At 52.1% G+C, this 21,399-nt stretch overlaps 1 protein-coding gene across 4 annotated transcripts; it reads right to left on the bottom strand.

Annotated features, from left to right (window-relative positions):
- Nucleotides 1-484: 484 nt before the first annotated feature.
- C18H19orf47 (chromosome 18 C19orf47 homolog) lies at nucleotides 485-21,274 on the bottom strand. 4 transcript variants are annotated; one of them, XM_005890588.3, is made up of 11 exons: nucleotides 21,175-21,274; nucleotides 18,755-18,935; nucleotides 15,753-15,804; nucleotides 11,811-11,898; nucleotides 11,595-11,709; nucleotides 9,638-9,719; nucleotides 6,745-6,882; nucleotides 5,054-5,203; nucleotides 3,517-3,587; nucleotides 1,424-1,775; nucleotides 485-759 (listed from the first exon to the last, which is right to left on the bottom strand). In XM_005890588.3, the coding sequence occupies exons 3-11, from the start codon at nucleotides 15,769-15,771 to the stop codon at nucleotides 662-664; spliced, it is 1,113 nt and encodes a 370-aa protein (XP_005890650.1). In that variant the 5' UTR covers nucleotides 15,772-15,804; nucleotides 18,755-18,935; nucleotides 21,175-21,274; the 3' UTR covers nucleotides 485-661. The 4 variants fall into 4 exon arrangements, with proteins under 4 accessions (XP_005890650.1, XP_070243798.1, XP_070243797.1 ...); XM_070387696.1 differs by lacking the exon at nucleotides 485-759 and having other exon boundaries at nucleotides 776-1,775; XM_070387697.1 differs by lacking the exons at nucleotides 485-759; nucleotides 18,755-18,935 and having other exon boundaries at nucleotides 775-1,775; nucleotides 21,175-21,265.
- Nucleotides 21,275-21,399: the final 125 nt, after the last annotated feature.

Genomic DNA, 21,399 nt, shown 5'->3' with positions numbered 1-21,399 from the left:
CTTCCTTCCTACTCTGAGCAGCGTGATCACTTTACCACTTGTCTCTCTGGCTGGCGAGGTCAGCCATGCAGACAGGGACGGGTCTGCTTGGCTCACGGATGGAACCCCAGCCCCTAGAACGGGCCTGGCAGACAGCAGGTACAGCACAGCAGTGAGACGGTGAACAGCCCAGTCCATAGGAACCCACAGCCTCACAGCGGAGCTGTAATCTGGAAAACCCCTCACAGGCAGACTGGCAGAAACAGGGGAAGCCTATGACGAGGAGGGCAGACAGACAGAACCCATAGGGGTGCCCAGAGCAGGAGGAGGTGGCCCAAGTGGATGATGACCATGACTTACTCCTTTCACCTCAGAGCTGGCAGCAGAATCATGGCCTACAGGTGTGCAGGGAGCTGCCCAACTCTCCACGGGCACCCCATCCACCCTATGCTGCGTGTAAAAAACAATCCTGCAACTCACCCTGAACAAGGGGAGGGAAACAGTCTGAAAGTCACAAAAATATATTAAAATAGCTGTTTTCTTCTCTCGATGTTGGCTTCCCATCTCCGTGCCCCTTACCCGCCGCCCGCCACAGACTTTCAGGGAGAAAAGAGGCCCGGGCGGGTGCCCTGGCTACAGCCCAGGATCTGGGGAGGTCCCTCCAGCCTGGGAGTGAGGGCGGCTAACAGTCTCTACTGGCTCGACGCCACCGCCGACGAGGGCGCCGCTGGGAGGCCGGAGGTGCAGGAGGGTCAGGCAGGACGCAGCGGACAGTCGGGCCTTGCCACGGGGACAGAAAACAGAAAAGAAATGAACAGAGTGAAGATCGGGAGAGAGTGGGGGAGGGCAAAGCAGTCGGGGGGCGGGGGCAGAGGCAGGCGGGCAAGGAAGTCACGGGGTAGGGGACACAGAAGCCCCTCCAGGTGCACCCACTCTGGGGGACAGTGAGGCCCCAGAATGCGGGTTTGAGGCAGCAGATGCTGCTGGGAGAGAGGAAGGGCATGGAGGGGAGAAGAAGGGTCCTTGGCATCGGGAGAGGTAAAGGGGGGGTCCTGCCAAGGCCACAGTCAATAGGCGAGAGCAGAGGATGGAAGGAAGGGAAGCCCCAGAGCGGCAAGGCCGGGCCACAGCGACCTTTCGGACTCAGAACACCCAGGTGGCTCCCTGGAAAGCTCAGGCCAGCGGAACACCTGAGGGGGCGACAAGTCCTCCGGAAGCCGGCAGGGAGGGGCGACGCGCCCTCGCTGAAGACTGACGGAGCCGGGAGTCAGGAAAGGGGCCTGCGCCCCGCCCGCGGGCTAGAAGGTCCTCCGGCCCAGTCTTTTGAATACGCTCACGGTGCCCGCGTGGTCCATCTGGGCACCCAGGCCCTCGGTGGAGCTGCTCCCCCGGGGCCCCACCAGAGTCCTTTTAATGGTGACCTTGACCTCAGCTGAGGACTTACTCTTGGTGCTGGTGACCTGGCTGTCCTGGGCCTCGGGCACGAGGGCAGGCTTGCCCAGTCTCTGGATGATGCTGACTTTGGACAGGGCCTCCGGCTTCCTCTCGGGCGCCGGGCGCGAAGAGAGGGCCAGGCGCCGCAGCGTGGGGGCGGCAGCGGTCGGCGCCGAGCTCGTCGCCTTGGCCTTGACAGTCAGTGCAGGCTGCGGGCTGGCCTTGGCGGGGGCGCGGCCTAGCTTCTTCAGGACCCCGGCGTACTGCAGGACAGAGCTGCTGCTGCTGTCGTTGTCACTGTCCCAAGCCAGATCCTCGTCTGTCTCGGGCGTGGCCCCCAGGCGGCTGAAGACTCCGGTGGGCTGGGGGGTCACAGACAGGACAGGTGAGCCACTCGACCTGTAATCACGGAGCTGCCTCACCCGTGCCTGGCCTCGTGGGGCTCGCACTTGGGAAGTGCACCCCTCGCTGACACACTCGATAGTAGTGAGAGCCAGGAGAGGACAAGTCCAGGGAACTGGGGGAGCCCAGAGGAGACCACTCCCTGCCGAAGTTAGGAGAAGGCACCCTGGAGAAGGGACATCTAGGATGAGATCTGAGAGCTGAGTGAAGAGCAGGAGGGAGAGCGGAGGTGAAAGAAAACCGTCTGCAAAGGTCTATAGAGGACCGACAGAGAAAAGGCGAATTTGGTCAATCACTCCACAAATAATCTCTGAGTCCCAGCTCAGTAACTGGCCCGTATTGGGCAGTGCTGGGGACTCAGTGCTGACCAAGATGGGCCCTGCCCCACTCACGGGGGCTTACAGTCTAGCGGGGAAGACAGAGCCGGCATCGGACCTCACACAAGTAATTCTCCAGTGATGACAGGACTGCGTGCTTGGGAGGGCAGGGGTGGGGTGGGGGCAGTAGAGAGCTGTGGACAGCAAAGCCTCGTCTCCTCGTTGAGTTCAGGGACACTTTCTTTGAGGCTTTGCTGTTTAAGCAGAGTAAAGTGCACCCTCAAAGTCCCCCAGGCACAAGTAAGAGTCATATTAACGGGTGCTTGCCCAGCTCTTTCCATGGCGGCATCTTTAAGCCAGGTTATCCTGAGCATTACAATCACGCTCATTTAGGAGATGAGAGAAAGATTTAGGAAATGAGAGAAAAGCCAGAGTGGGTGAGCCCTGGTGAGCAAGCAAGGAGAGGCAGCTGGCAAACTTGGCCAGTGTGAATCTGAGGCGCCGTTTCAAGACGCTCACCAGGGACTCCCCTGGCGGCCCAGCAGTTAGGACTGTGCTTCCACCACCGAGGCTGTTGGTTCAAGCCCTGGTAGGGAAAGTTCCATGTGCCGCTCAGTGCGACCAAAAAAAAAGATGCCGACCAGGCACCAGACAGACCCCGCCACACAGGTATACCTCATGAGTCCTCACAACTACTCTGTGAGGCAGGGACTATACAGAGGAGGAAACTGAGGTGAAATGGTCAAGGCCACGAAGCCAGGCAATGGCAGAGCAGGATTCATGCCAGGCGACGGGCTCAGGCTGCGTCTCCTAACCACATGCCGTGCCTGGAGCCTGCGGGACTGCAAGTGGAGGCAAGATCAGGTTGCATCCTGGGCTGGTGAAAAGCCTCTGAAGGGTTTACAGTGGGCGAGGAGGGCAGAAGGGGCCTGTCCTATGGGTCGTAGGCACTGCTGCTGTGGGGAAGGGGCTGGAGGGCTTCCCCTGGCGCTGCACAGACACCAGCTAGGGGGCCACTGCCCATCCCAATGGGACGAGGCAGCAGACAGGAGACAGATGGTGCCCTCAGACTCAGGATTGCCTGGAACGGGGGCATGGAGCCCCCGATACAGGAGGAGGATGTACTTTGGAGGAAGATTCGAGGCCAGTTAGGGGACATGCTGGTGGGAGGGGTCCCAGGGCACTGTCCAGGGGTCTGCGAGATCCCTGGGGCTAGAAATCGGGAGAGAGATCAGGGTAGCAGACAGACAGGGAGTACAGACAAGGGCGCTGGACTGGAAAGCTACGTGAGACAGGGTGAGGTGTACGCAGGAAGCACCAGGAATGACACTCAGGGAAGACCAAGCTTTGAGAGGCCCCAGGGGCTCCCCCACTTTCCACTCACTTTATTCCCCGTTGTGGTGTCTGCCTTGGTCTCAGCGCCGAGGCGATCAAACACAGACGTCCTGTGGAGACCTGGGAGGGAAGTGAGGTCATTAGCCAACGCCTGGGGGGTGGCCCCTGCAGGCCTAAGCCCGGCTAAGCACTGAGCAAACAGGGAGGGGTCATCATGGCCAGCCCAGACCCCAGGAAGCCCTGGTCCAAGCAGGCGCACGCTGGACCGAGTCAGGTTTTATGTCTATGTTGTCCGCTAACACTGACCTTAACCCCCACACTTCTGGTCAATGTCAAATGTGAGAAGGATCAATTAAAACGGACACTTTCAGTCCTCAGCTCTTGGTACCAATTCAAGAAGTGTCTGTGTGGGAAGAGTTCTCAATCCCTACTGCTTCCTTCCCCTCTTCTGGGGGCCTTGGGCCTCTAAGAGAATCTGAAAAATGGTAAGTGAAAGTGAAGTCACTTAGTCGTGCCCGACTCTTTGCGACCCCATGGACAGTAGCCTGCACCAAGCTCCTCCGTCCATGGGATTTTCAAGGCAAGAGTACTGGAATGGGTTTCCATTTCCTTCTCCCCTCCCTAAATAACAGTTTGAAGAGCCATCAACAGAAGAATGTTCACTAGATTACGATACAGAAGTACTATGGAAACACTGAACAGCCATTAAAAAGAATGAAGCAGATCCATGTGCACTAATGTGAAAAGAGCTCAATAACCTTATACGACAATACATACAGGATGAGACTATGTGTGCTTAAAAAGAAAAAAAAAGCCAAGATGTATGTAAACACACAAACAGATGCATTTGAGTTCATAGACGCTGCTCTGGCAAGGTTCACAATATACGTGAGATACAAGTTTGCTTTTACTGCCTCTGCGTCCACTGAATGTTTTTCCATGAGAATACACACAATATTCTAACAGAATGCAGGGCTTCAGCAGGAGTAAAAAATCCACCTGCCAACGCAGGAGACAGAAGACATGAGGGTTCGATTCCTGGGTCAGGAAGATCCCCTGGAGAAGGAAATGGCAATCAGCTCCAGTACTCTTGCCTGGAAAATTTCATGGACAGAGGAGCCTGGTGGGCCACAGTCCACGGGGTCGCAAGGAGTCAGACACAACTGAGCACGAAAGGAATGCTGTAAAGAAGAGCATCTTCATACCACCAGATAAACTCCGGCTCTGGACTGAACCTCAACCTGACCCCTCTGGCTCATCACGATGGTTCCTACTGTTTGGGGCACTGTCCTCAGCCAGGCACAGTCACTGGCTTAGCAGGCAGACCAGCACTGGATCCGTGCCATCATCCGGGGAAGAGACGCCCGCTGAGGCGCCGAGGATCCCTGCTATGCTAACTGCAGGACACGAAGGTAGAGGTAGTGATGCGCCCCTCTCTACTATGGCCACCATTGCTGTCCCCGGGGTCCAAGGCCCCCTGGATCCCCCTCAGAGCCTGCTTCTGGGCCAACACCTGTAGAACGTGACCAACCCTGCAAGACGCAGCAAAAGGGAAACACAGCCTCCGCCCCTCCCCAGGCCAGTACCTTTTGCTGCCTGCTGCTGCTCCAGGATCTTCCGGGTCCGGGGGGTGGTGCCTTTGGGCATGTTGATAATGTACTTTCCCTCCATCTCGGCGGTGACCCGGCGCCGCTTGGTGGGAACACTCAGGCTCTCCTCCTCTCGGCGGGCCAGGGCTGTTGGGGGATAGGGGGGATGGTGAGCATCTTCTGGGAGGGAATGTCCACTCAGGGTGGGGGGCTGGACGCCCTGCAAAGGGCACACATGTGCCCTTTATCTCCACACGTTCTCATGACCAGAATCCCTTCTCTTCCCAACCTCCCCTATGGTCACTGACTGAACCACCAAGAAAGTCAGGGGTCTGGGCCCAGTGGGGTTGCAGAAGGCTATGGCTGGCCTCCCGGGCTCTCTGTGGCCCTGACCCTCCCCCTAGCAGGCTCGTCTCCCAGGCCAGCCAGAATACTCTCAGATAGGAAACTGCTGGGTGGTGGACAGGCCATCAAGGTAATGGCTTCACAGGTATGATCATTTGTTAAAAATCATTCAAGCTATGTACTTACAACGTGTGCATTGTGCAAAAGTAAATTACACCTCAACTTACAAAGATAAACAGAATCTCCTCTACTGTGCTGAAGGAAAGAGAACCATCCATCCCAGGCCCCGCATCTTTTCACTACTTTAGGAATGAATTTTAACTTTCTCGCTCATGGCCCATAAACCGAACAATCAGAAGGAGGAGGAGGCGCTTCCAGACACATGGCCAAAAGGGAGCACCTGTGATGAGGGTGGATGGGGCGTGCTGGGGCTGGGCGCCAGAATAGCCACACCACCTCCCTGGGCCTTGCTTTCCACATGGCCCAAGATCACTGGGCTGTGAGGGTGGACTCAACAAAGGCAGAAACGCGTGACAGACAGAAGGCGGGCTGGGAAGCCCAAAGGCCATGCCCCACTCCCAGCTCACAAGCTGAGACCTGGAAGAGCAGCGGCCAAGCGTAGAAGAGTCTACGGAGGAGGAGGGCCCTGGGAGAAGGGAATGTTGGGGCAAAGGCCCCACGATGGGAAGGACCCTGGAGGGGAATGGAGGCAGCAGGCAAGACATGAACCCACAGGGCCCAGTAAGGCCACGTGGGAAGATGACTTTACTAAAGGGACAATAGGAAGCCCTGGAGAGTTCTAGACAAGGGTGGGAAAGGATCAGATGGAAAGTTTTAAAGGATCCCTCTGGTGGCTAAGAGGAAAGGTAGCTTCTTTACCTTTGACCCCAGGCATCAAGCACAGGGCCGGGCACCAGTGCGGGGCTCAATGACCATCTGTTAAAAAAGACTGAACCACCCATAGTCAACAACACTGTACTGTACACTTAAAGTTTCGTGAAGTTTCATGAAGTAGTTGATCTCACGTTAAGTGTTCTCGCCACAACAAAATAAAAATTACACAGACTGAACTGGCCCCTGCGTGAGAACTGCAATGGGCCCACGATGCTCACTGACACCATCTCAAGGGCTTCCAACCGTCCGCGGAGGAAGGTAGCACCAGCCCTCTTCGATAGACGTGGAAGGAGAGGCCCCCAGAGAGGCCGTGACTGGACCAAGTCTGAACGCTGTGCATACCCCATGGCCTGCACAGCACTTTGCAGCGTCAAGAACACGTCCCCCAGATGCCGTCTGCCAACCCACATGGCCCTCAGCTCCTCCCGCCCATGCCCACGTCTCCTCACCAGCAGCCTTGGCACTCTTTGCTGCCATCTTGTTGGACACGGTGACAGAGATCTTGGAGGTGCTGGTGTCTGGCCGCCTCGGGGGGGTGCCGGGTGGGGAGTCTCGGTTCAGGCTGTTGGTGATCATTCGGGAGGCAGCTGGCAGGAAGAGGAAAGAGGAGAGTCCAGTGAGATGGGGCCCCGGGAAGGCGGGCAGGCTGGGGAAGGCCACCTTGGGACTGAATGGGCTGTACTGTCAAGACAGGGAGGCCTGGAGAGGGCCTGTATTCCAGAGACTAGTCCAGCCTTCCTGGCTCAGGGGGGCCTTTCCTGAGGCCCAGACCAGATGGTTCTGAGCACCCTTCATCCATCGGTCCTGTGCTGGTCATCCAGCCCTGTGCTAAGTTCTTCCCTCCCCCTCCCCCACAGCCTTGCTTTCCTCCAGGACCTTCCTCCTCCAGAAAGCACACACCTTCTCGGGGTGCCTGCTATCTGTCTATCTGCTGTCTGGCTGGCTCACAGCTCCCCCAGTACCAATGGGCCTGCTCTGTCTCTTCATTCAGGTCTCCTCTCAGACTCAGCCTACTCAGAGAACACTTCCCTGACTGCCCTCTCAACTGCTACCACTTCTACCCTACACTATTCTTCTTCATAGTCTGTATTTCTGCTGGATGCGCGTGCATGCTCAGTCACTTCAGTTGTGTCCGACTCTATGCGATGGACTGTAGCCCGCCAGGCTCCTCAGTCCATGGGATTCTCCAGGCAAGAATACTGAAGTGGGAAGCCATGTCCTCCTACAGGGGATCTTCCCAACCCAGGGATTGAACCCACGTCTCCTGTGACTCCTGCATTGCAGGTGGGTTCTTTACCCACTGAGCCACCAGGGAAGCCCATTACTGCTGGACATTCAAGTACATTTATCTGTCTACTGGCAGATTCGCCCATGAGACTGCAAGCCTCAAGAGGAGATATTGTTTGTTGCTGTGTCCTCAGCGCTTCACAGGTCTTCAATAATAAACATCTACTGAAAAGATAAACAGGGTCACCGAACCTCCCAACACCCCTAGCAGACAGGTTCTGCTGCAAACCAACTTTAAAGATGAGGAAACTGGGGGGACTCAGGGAGAAGGGTCACCCAGCAGGAGCCCTGGGCAATGTAGGTATGCCTTCAGCTGGGTTGGGACAAGAAAAGAGGTGACCTCCCTTGGAGGTAGGGAGCAGTTTCGGATACCCCTTCTCCTGCTCCACAGGAGAAGGGGTGTCTCAGGTTGCAAGATGGGCTACAGAGAGCAGACTGGAGGGCCAGCTCTAGCCTGGGAAGGGGAGGACAGTTCTAGCCTGCTCCAGGAGCAGCTGCTACTAGCTTCAGGGGTGGGTTTCCTGAGCTTCTGGGGGAGCTCGCAGGGGAGGGGGCAGGGGGGTCTTCATGCTACCACTCCTTGCCCAATAGGCCTAGGAATACCCCCCACAATGGCTTTCAGACTTTGCTACTTTGTCCTACCCCCCCACCAAAAGTTCTCTCTTCCTGCAGTGTGCTACCTCTCAAAGCCTCCTGAAATCCTTCATGTGACCCTCAGCACAAGATTATAATTTCCTATTGCTTGGTTGTTTTTAACTATAACTACAGTATACAGAAAAATACATCAAAGCTACACAGACCATTTAACATCAATTCCCATAAACCAGGACTTTCCCAGTGGTCTAGTGGTTAAGAGTGGCTTCCACTGTAGGGGTCATGGGTTTGATCCCTTCTCAGGGAACTAAGGGTGGGTGTGTGCTTGTGTGTGTAACTTAAATGAATTACTTTGCTGCACACCTGAAACTAACACAACACTGTAAATCAAGTACATTTCAACAAAAATTTTTTAAAAACCTTGGGTCAGAAGATCAGTTCTTCATTATCAGTAAGTGCACATTTAAAGTACTAAATTTGAAGTACTAAATTTTGCAAAAGGTGACCTCTTACTCTGAAAAGATTTCAACTACTTTGAAATAAAATTTTTTTTTAAATGTGTGTTTATATCAGTTTGGGGGAAGCCTGTTAAGCAGCAAAGGCTAATCAATATGTACGTATGTATGTATGTCAAATTTTTCAAGTGTCACACTGCTAAAAAATTAGAAGTATAAATACAGTTGATTCTTATCATTCAGATTCTGTATTTATAAATTGGCATATTTACAAATTTATTCATAACCTCAAAACCAATACTTGTGGGTTTCTGTGGTCATTTACAGACAGGCACAGAGAGGCAAAAAACCTGAGCTGCCTAAAGCATGTTCCCAACCGAGGTCAAACAAGGCGACGCACTGCCCTCCTGCTCACATAGTAAACAGGTCTATTCAGTGCTCCCATCTATTCCCGGTCTCCTCAGCCTTATTTTCACATCTTTGTGTTTTTGTTAGTGATTCTGCTGTTTAAAGTGGTCCCCAAGCTTGGTGATAAGATGCTGTGTAGTGTCCTAAGTTCAAGAAGGCGGGGATGTGCTTTATGGAAAAAATATGTGTGTTGGATAAGCTTCATTCAGGCATGAGTTTTAGTGCTGTGGGCTGTGAGCTCACTGTCAATGAATCAACAATATATTAAATAAGGTCTTTTAAAACAGAAACACACATAAAATAAGGTTGTATATTGGTCAGATGATGAAGATGTTGTGACCAGAAGCTTGCAGGAACCTGACCCCACATTTCCCTGGGAGCAGTGACCAGTAGTCACTGACTCAGTGCTCCCAGTGGCTTTGCAGAATGGAACGACCACAAATGAAAACTGACCGTATGCAGTCACTCACCACCTCATCTATCCCTAAGAGAGGAGAGCCTCGGATGGCCTTGCTTCCACCTCTGCAAAGTCCAGGTGTGTCCCCTTCACTACAGAGCATAGGAATGAAGGAAAGAGGCCTCAACAGACAGGACTCACCGCTAGAGGCACCTCGACGAATCTCGCTTGGGAGGGGGCTGGGGCTGCAGGGCACCGACTCAGTGGCAGCTTTGCACATATCCTGTAAAGAAAACAGGTGCCTGGAGTTACCATGGGGATGGGATGTGAGGTGGAGGAAAAGGGGACCCAGATATCTGAGCAAAACTTGGGGGGATCAGAGCCTGAGCTGTTAGAGAAGAGATTTCAAAACATTTCACTCCTACTTGCAAGTTTTAAGTCGTTTCAGTCATATCCAACTCTTTGTGACCCTATGGACTGTAGCCCACCAGGCTCCTCATTTCATTGGAATTCTCCAGGCAAGAATACTGGAGTGAGTTGCCATGCCCTTCTCCAGGGAATCCTCCTGACCCAGGGATTGAATCCATGTCTCTTTCGTCTCCTGCATTGGCAGGCAGGTTCTCTACCACTAGCACCACTTGGGAAGCCCAACTTATAAAAAAGCACCAGACAAAGCCAAACCGAGGGACACGCTACAGAACAGCTGAGCAGTACTCTCCAAAACCGTGAAGGTCTAAAACTCGGCAAGAGCAGGAAACTGACCCAAGTCAAAAGAGACTAAGGAGACACATGGAGTAAATGCCACGTGGTATCCCAGAGGAGAAAAAACAGTGGAAAAAAGGGAGAAACCCAGAGAGTCCGTAGCTTAGTTAATACCAGCATGTGCACATGCGGTCGCTCAGTAGTGTCTGACTCTCTGCGACCCCATGGACTGTAGCTCACCAGGCTCCTCTGTCCTTGGAATCTTCCAGGCAAGAACACTGGAGTGGGTTGCTATTTCCTTCTCCAGGGGATCTTCTGACCCAGAGATCGAACTCACGTCTCCTGCACTGGCAGGTGGGTTCTTTACCAACTGTACCACCTGGGAAGCCCGGTAACAGCATAGTAATGTTTCTTTCTTAGTTTTGACAAATGTGTCATGGCTATGTAACTTGTTAACATTAGGAGAAGCTGGGAGAAGGAAATACAGAAACTTTGTGCACTACTGTTGCAACTTTTCTACAAATCCAAAATCAGTCTCAAATTTAAAAGCTTAAAGAAAAGAACACATTTTGCTCTGTGACCTCTGGGATAACTCAGACAACATCCCTGGCTTGAGAAAGCCCTCGCTGCAGGGTCCTGTCCAGGATGATAGGCAGATGAAAGCCCGGCCCTGGAATGCAGAAAGCCTCTAAAATTAATGAGAAAAATCCCAGTGACCACCATGTGGTAAGTGGAGTGCTTGAGAGCGCAGCCTCTGCAGTAAGCCTCCCTTACTGGAGGAAGGAGTCAGTAAGCTGGTAATGTGTATAAAGGATGAAGACAGGGACTGGCAGGCCATGGCAAGAGTCTGGAAGTGCTAATGATCACAGCTAAAGCAACTCTTCACTCCAGGCCTGGCACTTGGTGCCATATACACTATCTGGTAGACGGCCACAGAGGTACCATTCAGAAAGGGTGAGTGCAAGGCCTGTTTCAGTGACGGGGGGAGGTGAAATCACTAGTCCAAGGTCACTGTCAACAGAAAGCCCAAGAACCGAACCACCATGCTATTGGCCAAGTCACCAACTGTGTCCCACCTTGGAAGCTCCTATTTTGGTGACAGAGAAGAGTCACGGTAAGAATAACTATGATGAGGGAAGGAAAAACTAACAGTAATAATAATAATACTTACAGAGCGCCCTTAACGAGGCCCTGCTGTGTACACTGTGCTAGGGCTTTATGTAGCTTAATACTTACAATCCCCCTGCAAAACAGGTTTGCCTATGTGTATTCTACAAGTGGAGAAAGTAAGGTTCAGAGAGGTTAGGCAACGTGCCCCATGTCACACAGCAAGCAGTGAAACCAACCCTGGAGTCCAAGTATGCCTACCTTTGCTTCCAAGCCTCCGATTGGTTCTACCACCATGCCTCCATCCCACCCTAAACCCAGAAACAGAAGCGTGGAGCAGAGCGCCCACCTGGCGGTGCACCACCTTGGCATGCTTGAGGATGGCAATGATGTCGCCCACCACAGTCACGCCCAGCTCATTCATGATCTCCTTGTTGAGGTCCAGCAGCATGCTCTTCTGGATTCTGCAGGGAAGGGTCACAAGTGAGTTGGGGTGGGTGGGCTGGCCTGTTCCCTAACTCCCCTCCTTTCCCCAAGGTCAGCCCTGTCCCCTCAGCAGCCTTACCTATTATCCACAAACATCACGGCATAATTGACAGCAGGTCCTGGAGGAATGCCAGCTTCCTTAAAGAACTGGATCCACTCAGAAGTGGCTGAGGGCGTGGAGGTGTAGACAGGGCTTATTATTCACATGATTCTCCTTAGAGAACAGCAGCAGCAAAACCACAACAGCAGCAGCTCCCATAAATTAAATGCTTATCAAATGCCAGGCCCTGAGCACGCCACGTAGACGACGAAACTAAGCTGGCCTGCCAGCTCTGTGAATTCAGCACTGACACCTCCACTTGGCCAAGGAGGAAACTGAGGCAGGGAGAGGCTGGACGCCCGGCCCCAGGGCACACTGCTAACAAGAAGCAGACTCCCCAAGCCCCTGTGCTCCTGGACTGCCCTTCTCCTCACAACTTTGCCCTGCCTGGAGCATGACGACCCCCAGCAACCATTGTCCCCCAGGCTTGGCCAATGACTGGGGGCGGGGGGAGTCAGGACTCTGGGTTCTCCACCCAGGTCTCCATCAGCACATGCAGGCCCAGAGCATGACAGGATCCACAGGTGGGCGGAAAGAAGGTTTGCACAGCTGGCCTCTGGGTGTCAGCAAGCATCTCCCCTACAACACACACACACACACACACACAGGAGCAGCCCAGCCTCAGAAAGGAGGTCATGAGCACAGGCTTTGGAGTGTGGGTTGGAATCCTGGCTTTGCCATCTCCCAGAAAAAGGACTCTGGGGAAGGTAGCACTTGGTGCTCGGTCTCCTCTGGGGTCATACATTCCACAAGCGTGTACTCAGCAGTTGGCACACACCGGGTCCCGCTCTAGGCACTGGGGATACTGCAGGGCTCAGAGTCCCTTCCCTCAGGGAGCAGACACTCTGTTAGTAAGAGCGCTGACATCCTGGGTCATCATGCAGACTACAGAGGACACAGAAAGGGCTTGAAATGGCACAAGGCCCAGAGGATGTCCTCCCCCACAGCAGCCGTGATGGTGACGGTGATGGTGATGATGCCCCCACTACACGGGGAGCCTAGACCAGGCAGACTCCATTCACGCAACTTCACTGTTTCCAAAGTTCTTTCTTGGCCTCTTGGGTGTGACCTTCAAAATGACCCTGACCACTCAGGCCAGGTGTCAGAGAAGATCATTGGTTCCAAGTAGAATTTTTTTTCTCACATTTTAGTATCTCAGAAACTAGGCTTTACCTCATGATTGATAGTGTGCCACAATCTAATTTGCAACATTTTTTTTAAAAAAGTCTTTCTCATGGTATATAATGGTACATCCAAAACTCCACGCTATTTTTTAAAAAGGAGAAATTTGGAGTTACTATGCCCATGTTGCTGATAAGACAACTGAGGCTCAGAGCAGGGCAAGTGACACAGTCTGGATGAGACGCTGCATGGAGGGCGGTGGGGATCTCAGGTGCATCCTCTCCCGAGGAGGCCCCTGCCCACCCAGCACAGACCAGTCTCCCCAGGCCTGTGGCAAAGTGAGGCGCTCACAGCCTCAGGACTTCTACCAGCCCCGAGGAAAGGATGGACTTTTTTCTTCTTTGCACAAGCACTTTCCATCTGTCAAGACATGCGGGCGCGGGGGGCGGCCTTGGGTTCCTTTAGCCAAAAGCAGGCAGCTTGTCTAAACATCAAAAACTACCAAGTAATAGTTCCATTTACGTGAAATGTCCAGAAGTGGTAAATCTATGGCAATCTATAGGGACAGAAAATAGAATAGCAGCTGCCAGGGACCGGGGTGGGAGAGCAGGGGGGCGGGGGGAGTGACTGCTAATGGATATTCGGGAACTGGGGGGAATGAGGAAAATACTTTGAAATTGATTGTGGTGATGGACGCACAAGTCTACAAACACAGATTTTAAAAACCACTGGACTTCCCTGGTGGTCCAGTAGTTAAGAATCTGCCGTCAACGCAGGGAACACCTATTCGATCCCTGGTCTGGGAAGATTCCACATGCCATGGAGCACCTAAGCCCGTGGACCACAACTACTGAGCCTGTGCTCCAGAGCCTGCGAACCGCACCTACTGAAAGCATGTGCCCTGGAGCCCGTTCTCCACAACAAGAGAGGAGCCCCCACTCCCAGCACCTGGAGAAAACCCACAAGACCACAGCCAAAAAAGGAAAAAAAAACAAACCCAATGAGTTGTATGAAATGTGAACTGTATCTCAACTAAGCTGTTACTAGGGGAAAAGGAAACACCACACAGGTTGGAGGCAGCCAGTTGCCTGAAGCAAAGTCCAGGAGCTGCAAGAGACCCGTGTCCGGCCCTCATCATCATTTTGTGTCCTATGAAGGAGGAAGACCTGCTGCCAGTTAAATGGTCATAAGCACCAGCTCTAAGAACCCCCGTTTCAGAAATATTAATACAGGCCACAATGCGTATCTGGGACTCAAAAGAGTGGCTTGCTGTTCACACCAGAAGACAGGCACTAGAATACTCCTAGCAGCTAGTTTCACAGTCCAGAAACAGTACCCACTGACAACAGCACCAACAAAGAAACGATGACCGAGCGCTCACACAGTCAGGACTATGGAGCAGTGTAAAGCAAGAACTACGGGGAATTCCCTGGCAGTCCAGGGGTTAAGACTTCCCCTTCCACTGCAGGGGATGCCAAACAGACCCCTGGTCAGGGAGCTGGGTTCCCACATGCCTCCTGGCCAAAAAAAGGAAACATTAAAACAGAAGCAACACTGTAACACGTTTTTTAAAAAAAGGAAAGAACTACAGCTACCCACAGCACCAGAAATGACTCTCTGGCATCCTGCTGGGCAACAGTAGCCAGACGCAAAAGAACACAAGGCAGGGCAGGACTTCCTTCCTGTAAATTCAAAACCAAGTCTGTAGGAACGTTTTCATTAGTGGTACAAGATAAAGAAAGGTAAGGAGAGAAGATAGCGGTAGATTCCATCTGAAGGAGGGAGGTGGTGTGACTGGGGTGGAGCCTCGAGGCGGGCAGGCAATATTCTAGTTCTCCACCTGGATGGTTAGATGGGTGGAGGCTTTTTTAAAACCTTTCTTATTGAACTATAAGGTATACTCACAAAATTGCACACAAGTCGATAGATTTTCATAAACCAACACACCCATGTAACCAGCACCCAGATCAAGAAGTAAAACATTTCCAACATTCTAGAAGCATTCCCCCGGCCTCCCATTCCCTAGGGAGTCACTTCTCCCTGCCTCCCAAGGGCAATAAACACCTTCTAGCAGCACAGTGATTGTGCCTGCTTCTGCGTTTTATTATTTTGACCATGTTGTGCAGCATGTGGTGATCTTAGTTCCCTGACCAGGGATCAAATCCACGCTCTCTATATTGAAAGTGCAGTCTTAACCACTGGACCACCAGGGAAGTCCCTTCCTGTGCTTTTTGTCAGTGGAATCAAAAAGGATGTACTCAGACGTTTGCTTTCTAATTGCTCTCATGATCACACAAATATGTTTTACGTACTTCTCTATATGTTCAAATGTCCAAAAATTTAAAAGCGACTAGCTAATAATCTCTGTGCTTTGGCAATCCCCAAGTACAAAGTTTAAAGAGAATGTTGATAAAGCTCATGAGAATAGTAACAGCTAACATTTGTTGAGAACTAGGCCCAAGGCTTTATACGCAATCACCTCCTTAATACTTAAACAACATCCCAGGATGTTACGATCTCCATTTTACAGGTAAGAAAATCAAGGCTCTGAGAGGTCATGTGGGTGACCTGCTGGACTTCAGAACCCGAGTTCTTTCTGGCCATAGTATGTTGTCAGGCGGCCAGGATAGCAGAGAGGAGGCGGTCGGCCCTGAGCAGGCCTGGCCCTGCCCCCAGGTTCCTCAGAGAACAGCTGTTCCTGCCAGTGACTGGCCCTCCCTCCCCAACCCGGCCCCCCCAGTTAAGGTCACACCTCAAAAAGGGGGAGAGGGGAGAGAGGGCCCTTGAGAGAAGACTCACCCATAGTCACCGAGACCATTGTCTCCCGGGCCTTCACGCCGCTCCCTGGAGCCTGAAAGAGAGGACAAGGGGAGAGTGCTCATGAGCCACCGCCGGCTAAGTGTCTGTCCGTCTCTTGCTGCCTGTCTGTCTGCCTGCCAGAAGAGAGTTCCTGGGCTGGGGGCTCACAGCCCAGGAATAGCCTGGACAGCTGGCAGGAAGTCAGCCTGGGGCAGAGCTGTCACTGCAAAGATCACTCCTGCCTGGGACAAGGCCCAGGGACAGCAAATGTCCACAGCTCCATCCCTACACACCTCCCAAGTTTCTGGCTGGAAAAGAGAGGGACAGAAAAAAGACCCTCCCTGGCCCAAGACCTTAACCATAAATACTCATTCATTCATTCGAAAACTCTCTCCTGAAAACCTACTGGGTGTGAGGTACTGTTCTAGGGGTCGGGAATACAGAGGTGAACAAAAACCCAGAGCCTGGCCTCTACGTGGTGACACGGTTAAGAGACAGAAAATAACAAGCAAACCAGCTGACAGTGTCGTGTGTCAGAAAGCCTTCAGTGTCATGAAGAAAACATGGAGGGCCCAGGAAGGGAGGGCTTCTAAATAGGTGGTCAGGGAAGGGCTCTCTCTTTTTTTTTTTTTAGTTTCTTAAAAAAACTTTTTGGCCCCACCATGCAGCACGCGAGATCTTAGTTTCCAGACCAGGGATCGAACCCATGTCCCCTGCAGTGGAAATGCAAAGTCTTATCCACTGGACCGCCAGGGAAGTCCCCAGGAGGAGCTCTCCAAAGTGACGTTTAAGAGACCAAAGGAGGTGGAGGAGTGAGCCATGCAGTTTTAGAGAGGAAGAGTGTTCCAGGAGAAGGTACAGCAAGTTCAGGGCCCTGAGCCACAAGCCCATCTGGCATGTCCGTGGGGCAGCCAGGAGCCCGCAGGCACCATACCATAGAGGGAGCGAGGAGGTGAGAGCAGCCAGGGACAAAGAGGCGGGGCTCCACTCAGGAGGGGCCCCAGGGCAGAAACGCAAAACCAGTTTTTACTTGGGTAAGGTCAGCGGGTGCCAGAGACACATGACATATGAGTACCAATGGAGACATTCTCCTGCATGTGAACAGCAGTGCTGAAACAGAACTAAAAGAAACCATTTCCTTACCTGATCCGCCACTACTGACTCCAGGACCCCCTGTGTCCCACACTGCCCTGCCCTGGCCGTCCTCTCCCCCTACGCTGCTCCCCTGCACTCATGCCAGCCCCCAGTTCTGACTCATGTCCCCCACCCCTCCATCACCTACAGGGTGCAGAAGGCCCACTGTCCAGCCCCTTTCTGTGGACCATCACCGACCCCCTCCTACCCACTATTTTGATGGTATCGCAGTGATGGTACTCTGGGGGACTTCCCTGGTGATCTAGTGATTAAGACTCCACCTTCCAAAGCAGGGGACGTGGGCTTGATCCCTGGTCGAGGAACAAAGATCTCACGTGCTACTGGGCAACTAAACCCGAGTGCCAGGGGCAACTAAACCAGAATGCCACAACTAGAAAGGCCTGCACACCATAAGGAAGAGCCTGAGCAGCCAAAAAAAAAAAAAAAAAGTCAGGGGGAGGGTGCTTCCCTGGTAGCTCAGTAGTAAAGAATCCGCCTGCCAATGCAGGAGACATGGGTTTGATCCCTGATCCACGAAGATTCCACATGTCTCGGAGCAACTAAGCCTGTGCACCACAACTATTTAGCCTATGCTCTGGAGCCCAGAAATCACTACAGAACCCACGCACCCTAGACCCTGTGCTCCGCAACAAGAGAAGGCACTGCAATGAGAAGCCTGTGTACCACAACTAAAGAGTAGCCCCCGCGCATCGCAACTAGAAAAAGCCTTGTGCAGCAACAAAGACCCAGCACGGCAAAAACCAAAAGTACATAAATAAATAAAATTATTTGAAAAAGTAAGGACTCTGGAACCAGACTTGCAGGGTTCAAATTTGGCTCTACCACTCACTAGCTGTGTGACCTTGCCAAGCAACTTCACCAGTCGGGCCTCGGTGTCCCCATCTGTACACCAGGATGGTGCACACATGACTCCCCCAGAGGACTGCTGTGGGGCTAGATCAGTGTCTATGCGCAAAGGACCTGAGAGTGCCTGCTGCATGCTAAGTCCTCTAGAGGTGCTGGCTCTTCTTGCCCCCCAGGCCTCCCATTCCAGCCTTCCCTCCAACACCCAAGGGCTTTGCCGGCTACCCACTCTTCACACAGAATGTCACCTGTGCCTTGCATGCTTGTTTCTCCTGTCCTCCTAGCATGCTCTCCATCACTCTGCATGGCTGCCACCTGCTTTGTGACGTCTTCCCAAAGTCCCCAGGGTGATGCTGTTTCCTCCACCCTCAACAAGGATGAGGAACATGACCACAGGCATCACTTGATCCCGTACTTGGCTCCTAAGATGCCCTTTCCCTTTGGGATGTTACCACTGGACAAGGACAACACAACCAGCATCTCTCAAAGAGCAAGGCCTGAAGGAGGCTTCAGTAAGCCAGACGGAACAACACTACACATAGCAAGCACTAACTATGCACCAGGAATGGTGCCAGGCATCACGCCGACGCCTCACAACCTCCTCATGAGTGAGGACTATCATTAGCCACATTTTAATCAATGAGAAAAAAAAAAAAACTGACTCATTGGGGTGCAGTCATTTGCCAAATGCCACATCAAGCCACAGCTTTACTGGGATTCAAAAACAAAAACGAGTTATCCCTGATTCCAGTGCCCATGCAGCAGCTCTTGATGAGCGTTCACGTGCCTAACGTTGCTGATGAACACACCTCAGAGCCTCCTCACCACCACCTGCGGTAGAAAGTAAAAACAATCTCCAAGTTTCAGGGGACAGTGGCAGGCCTGAGGCCGCACAGCAAGCAACTGAGGGGCCAGGATGTGAACCCAAGTCAGTCCACTGGTCAAGGGATTACTATGAGCTGGGCATTGAGGTCTGTCTTAGCAAAGTTTCAGTTAATACTTACTAGAAGCCTTTAGGTACTGGTATCCTCCCTGGTGGCTCAGTGGTAAAGAATCTGCCTGCAATGCAGGAGACTCAGGTTCGATCCCTGGGTCGGGAAGATCCTCTGGAGGAGGAAATGGCAACCCACTCTAGTATTCTTGCTTGGGAAATCCCACGGACAGAGGAGCTTGGCAGGCTACAATCTGTGGGGTCACAAGAGTCAGACATGACTGAGCAACTGAACAACAGCAACATCTTCCCACTACAGCTGCAGAATTCCCCGTTAGACTCAATTTTCTCTCTCCACCATTAAAAACCTATCTCCCACGCTGACTTTCTGAACAGCGAAAATTATATAATAGAAAAATGACAGCTCCCCAAAATTCAAGTAATTACCATGCACCAGACTCCCTATGCTCAGCCCTTAGAAGGCCTGCCTCCAAAGCTCAATCTTACCACTTCCTAACCCTGACACTGGAAAAGACTCAGATGCTGGGAGGGATTGGGGGCAGGAGGAGGAGGAGACGACAGAGGATGAGATGGCTGGATGGCATCACCGACCCAATGGACGTGAGTTTGAGTGAACTCTGGGAGTTGGTGATGGACAGGGAGGCCTGGCGTGCTGCGATTCATGGGGTCGCAAAGAGTCGGACACGACTGAGCGACTGAACTGAACTGAACCCTGACTCTGAGGCAAGTGGTTTAACCTTTCTGGATCGCACTTCCTTCAATTGTAAAATAAGGATAGGAGTTATTGTACATCAACTATACTCAAAAAAAAAAAAGGACAGGCGTATCTATTTTTAAAGTGCTTAGTGGGGTTAAGCGTTCCTAAATGCCAAGCTGTTAGAACGATGCTCAGTAGGTTTTGTACATGGGCATTAAATAAAATAAGTACATCTTCAGTGAGTCAGGAAAAGGGTAGGACAGTGACTAAGCCAAGACCATCATATGCCAAGTGTGAGCTGAAAACAGAGTATAACTTGACAGGATCCATGAGACCTGACAGCATGGAATCACAAAAATACAAGTCATTCCTTTTTCAATTCTTTCCTTTTCTATCTACAATGTAATAAACCATTCTGCTTCCACTGGAGTTCAGGCTAAGTCCTCCTTTTCACAGCCAAGCAATGCTAGTTTTTCATTAGAAAAGCAAAACAAATTTTCCTTCTCAAATGAACTGACTGGAGAAAAATGAATCAGTGGTTTCAAAGAAAAAGGAAAGCCTAATACTATGGGATTCAGCAAAATATGACAAATAGTAAGTGGCAGGATGTCGATTGCCTAGCTGCAGATTCGAAGTCTTTCCTATCACGAAGGAAAGTGAAGGAAAGCTGAAGTCACTGAGCTTCTCCCTCTTCTCTACTTCCTTGCTAGTCTCATCTACACCAATGACTCTTGGAATCATTATGTCGTTATTGTTTAGTCCCTAATTCATGTCTGACTCTCTGCGACCCCACAGACATCAGCGCACCAGGCTTCCCGGCCCTTCACTATCTCCTGTAGTTTGCTCAGATTTATGTCCATTGAGTTGGTGATGCTATCAAACTACCTCATCTTCTGCTGCCCTCTTCTCCTTTTGCCTTCAATCTTTCCCAGCATCAGAGTCTTTTTCAATGAGTTGGCTCTTCACATCAGGTGGCCAAAGTATTGGAGCTTCAGCGTTAGCATCAGACCTTCCAATGAATATTCAGAGTTGATATCTTTGCAATCCAAGCGACTCTCAAGAGTTTTCTCCAGCACCACAACTGGAAGGTATCAATTCTTCAGCGCTCAGCCTCTTTTATGGTCCAACACTCACACCCATATATATGGCTACTGAAAAAACCATAGCTTTGACTATAGGGACCTAAACACCTAATGGGTGTCTGCTATGACCAGTATTATTATTATAGTCCGGATCTATTTATTGAGCTCCTGCTCTACACCATCAGGCCCTATGCTGAGGACTTTACACGCATTTTTCATCACCATCCTCACAATAACTCTATGATATAATGAAGGGATTATTAGCCTTCATCCTATAGACGAGGAAAACGAAGTTCAGATAAGGGAAGGCACAAGTCCGCTACCACAAACTGTAGCTTAGGACTTGAAATCTGTTGGCTCCCAATTTCACGCACCCACACCCTGATCTTCCGTATCAAACACAAACATCATCAACAATACTAACAATAACAGTATAGCAAAGAAGTGTGCAGTGTGCCAGGCGCTGAGCTAGGGCTCCGACAAGCACAAGCTGACTTCTCACTCTCAACCCATAAAGAGGATGCTATAGTCACATCCTGACCCCCATTCTACAGAGCAGGAAACTGAGATTCAGAGAAAGAAACCGCTTGTCCAGAGTCGCACGGCGGCGCCAGGACTGACTCCGGAATCCCGGGGCGCCATTCATCTCCACCGCATCCAACCCATATCCACCACCCCTGGCCCGCGCCTCACCTGGCCCTCGGGGCCCGCGCCCCCTCGCGCCTCCCGCCCTCCCGGCGGCGCCAACTGTCAGACCCACCTCCCTCGGCCCGGCTGCCCGCCCCGGAAGCACCGTTCTCGCCGCCGGAAGACGGGCTTACCCGCCCGCGGCCGCTCTAGCCCACGGGAGAGTCACCAGCGAGAGCGCTAGGGCAACCATCACGTGACTATCCGCAGTCTCCCAGGCGCTTCCCCCGC

Source organism: Bos mutus, chromosome 18 (genome assembly GCF_027580195.1).
Source record: "Bos mutus isolate GX-2022 chromosome 18, NWIPB_WYAK_1.1, whole genome shotgun sequence".
Taxonomy (NCBI): domain Eukaryota; kingdom Metazoa; phylum Chordata; class Mammalia; order Artiodactyla; family Bovidae; genus Bos; species Bos mutus.
The sequence above is the reverse complement of the archived record's forward strand: the minus strand, read 5'-3'. Positions and strand labels throughout refer to the sequence as shown.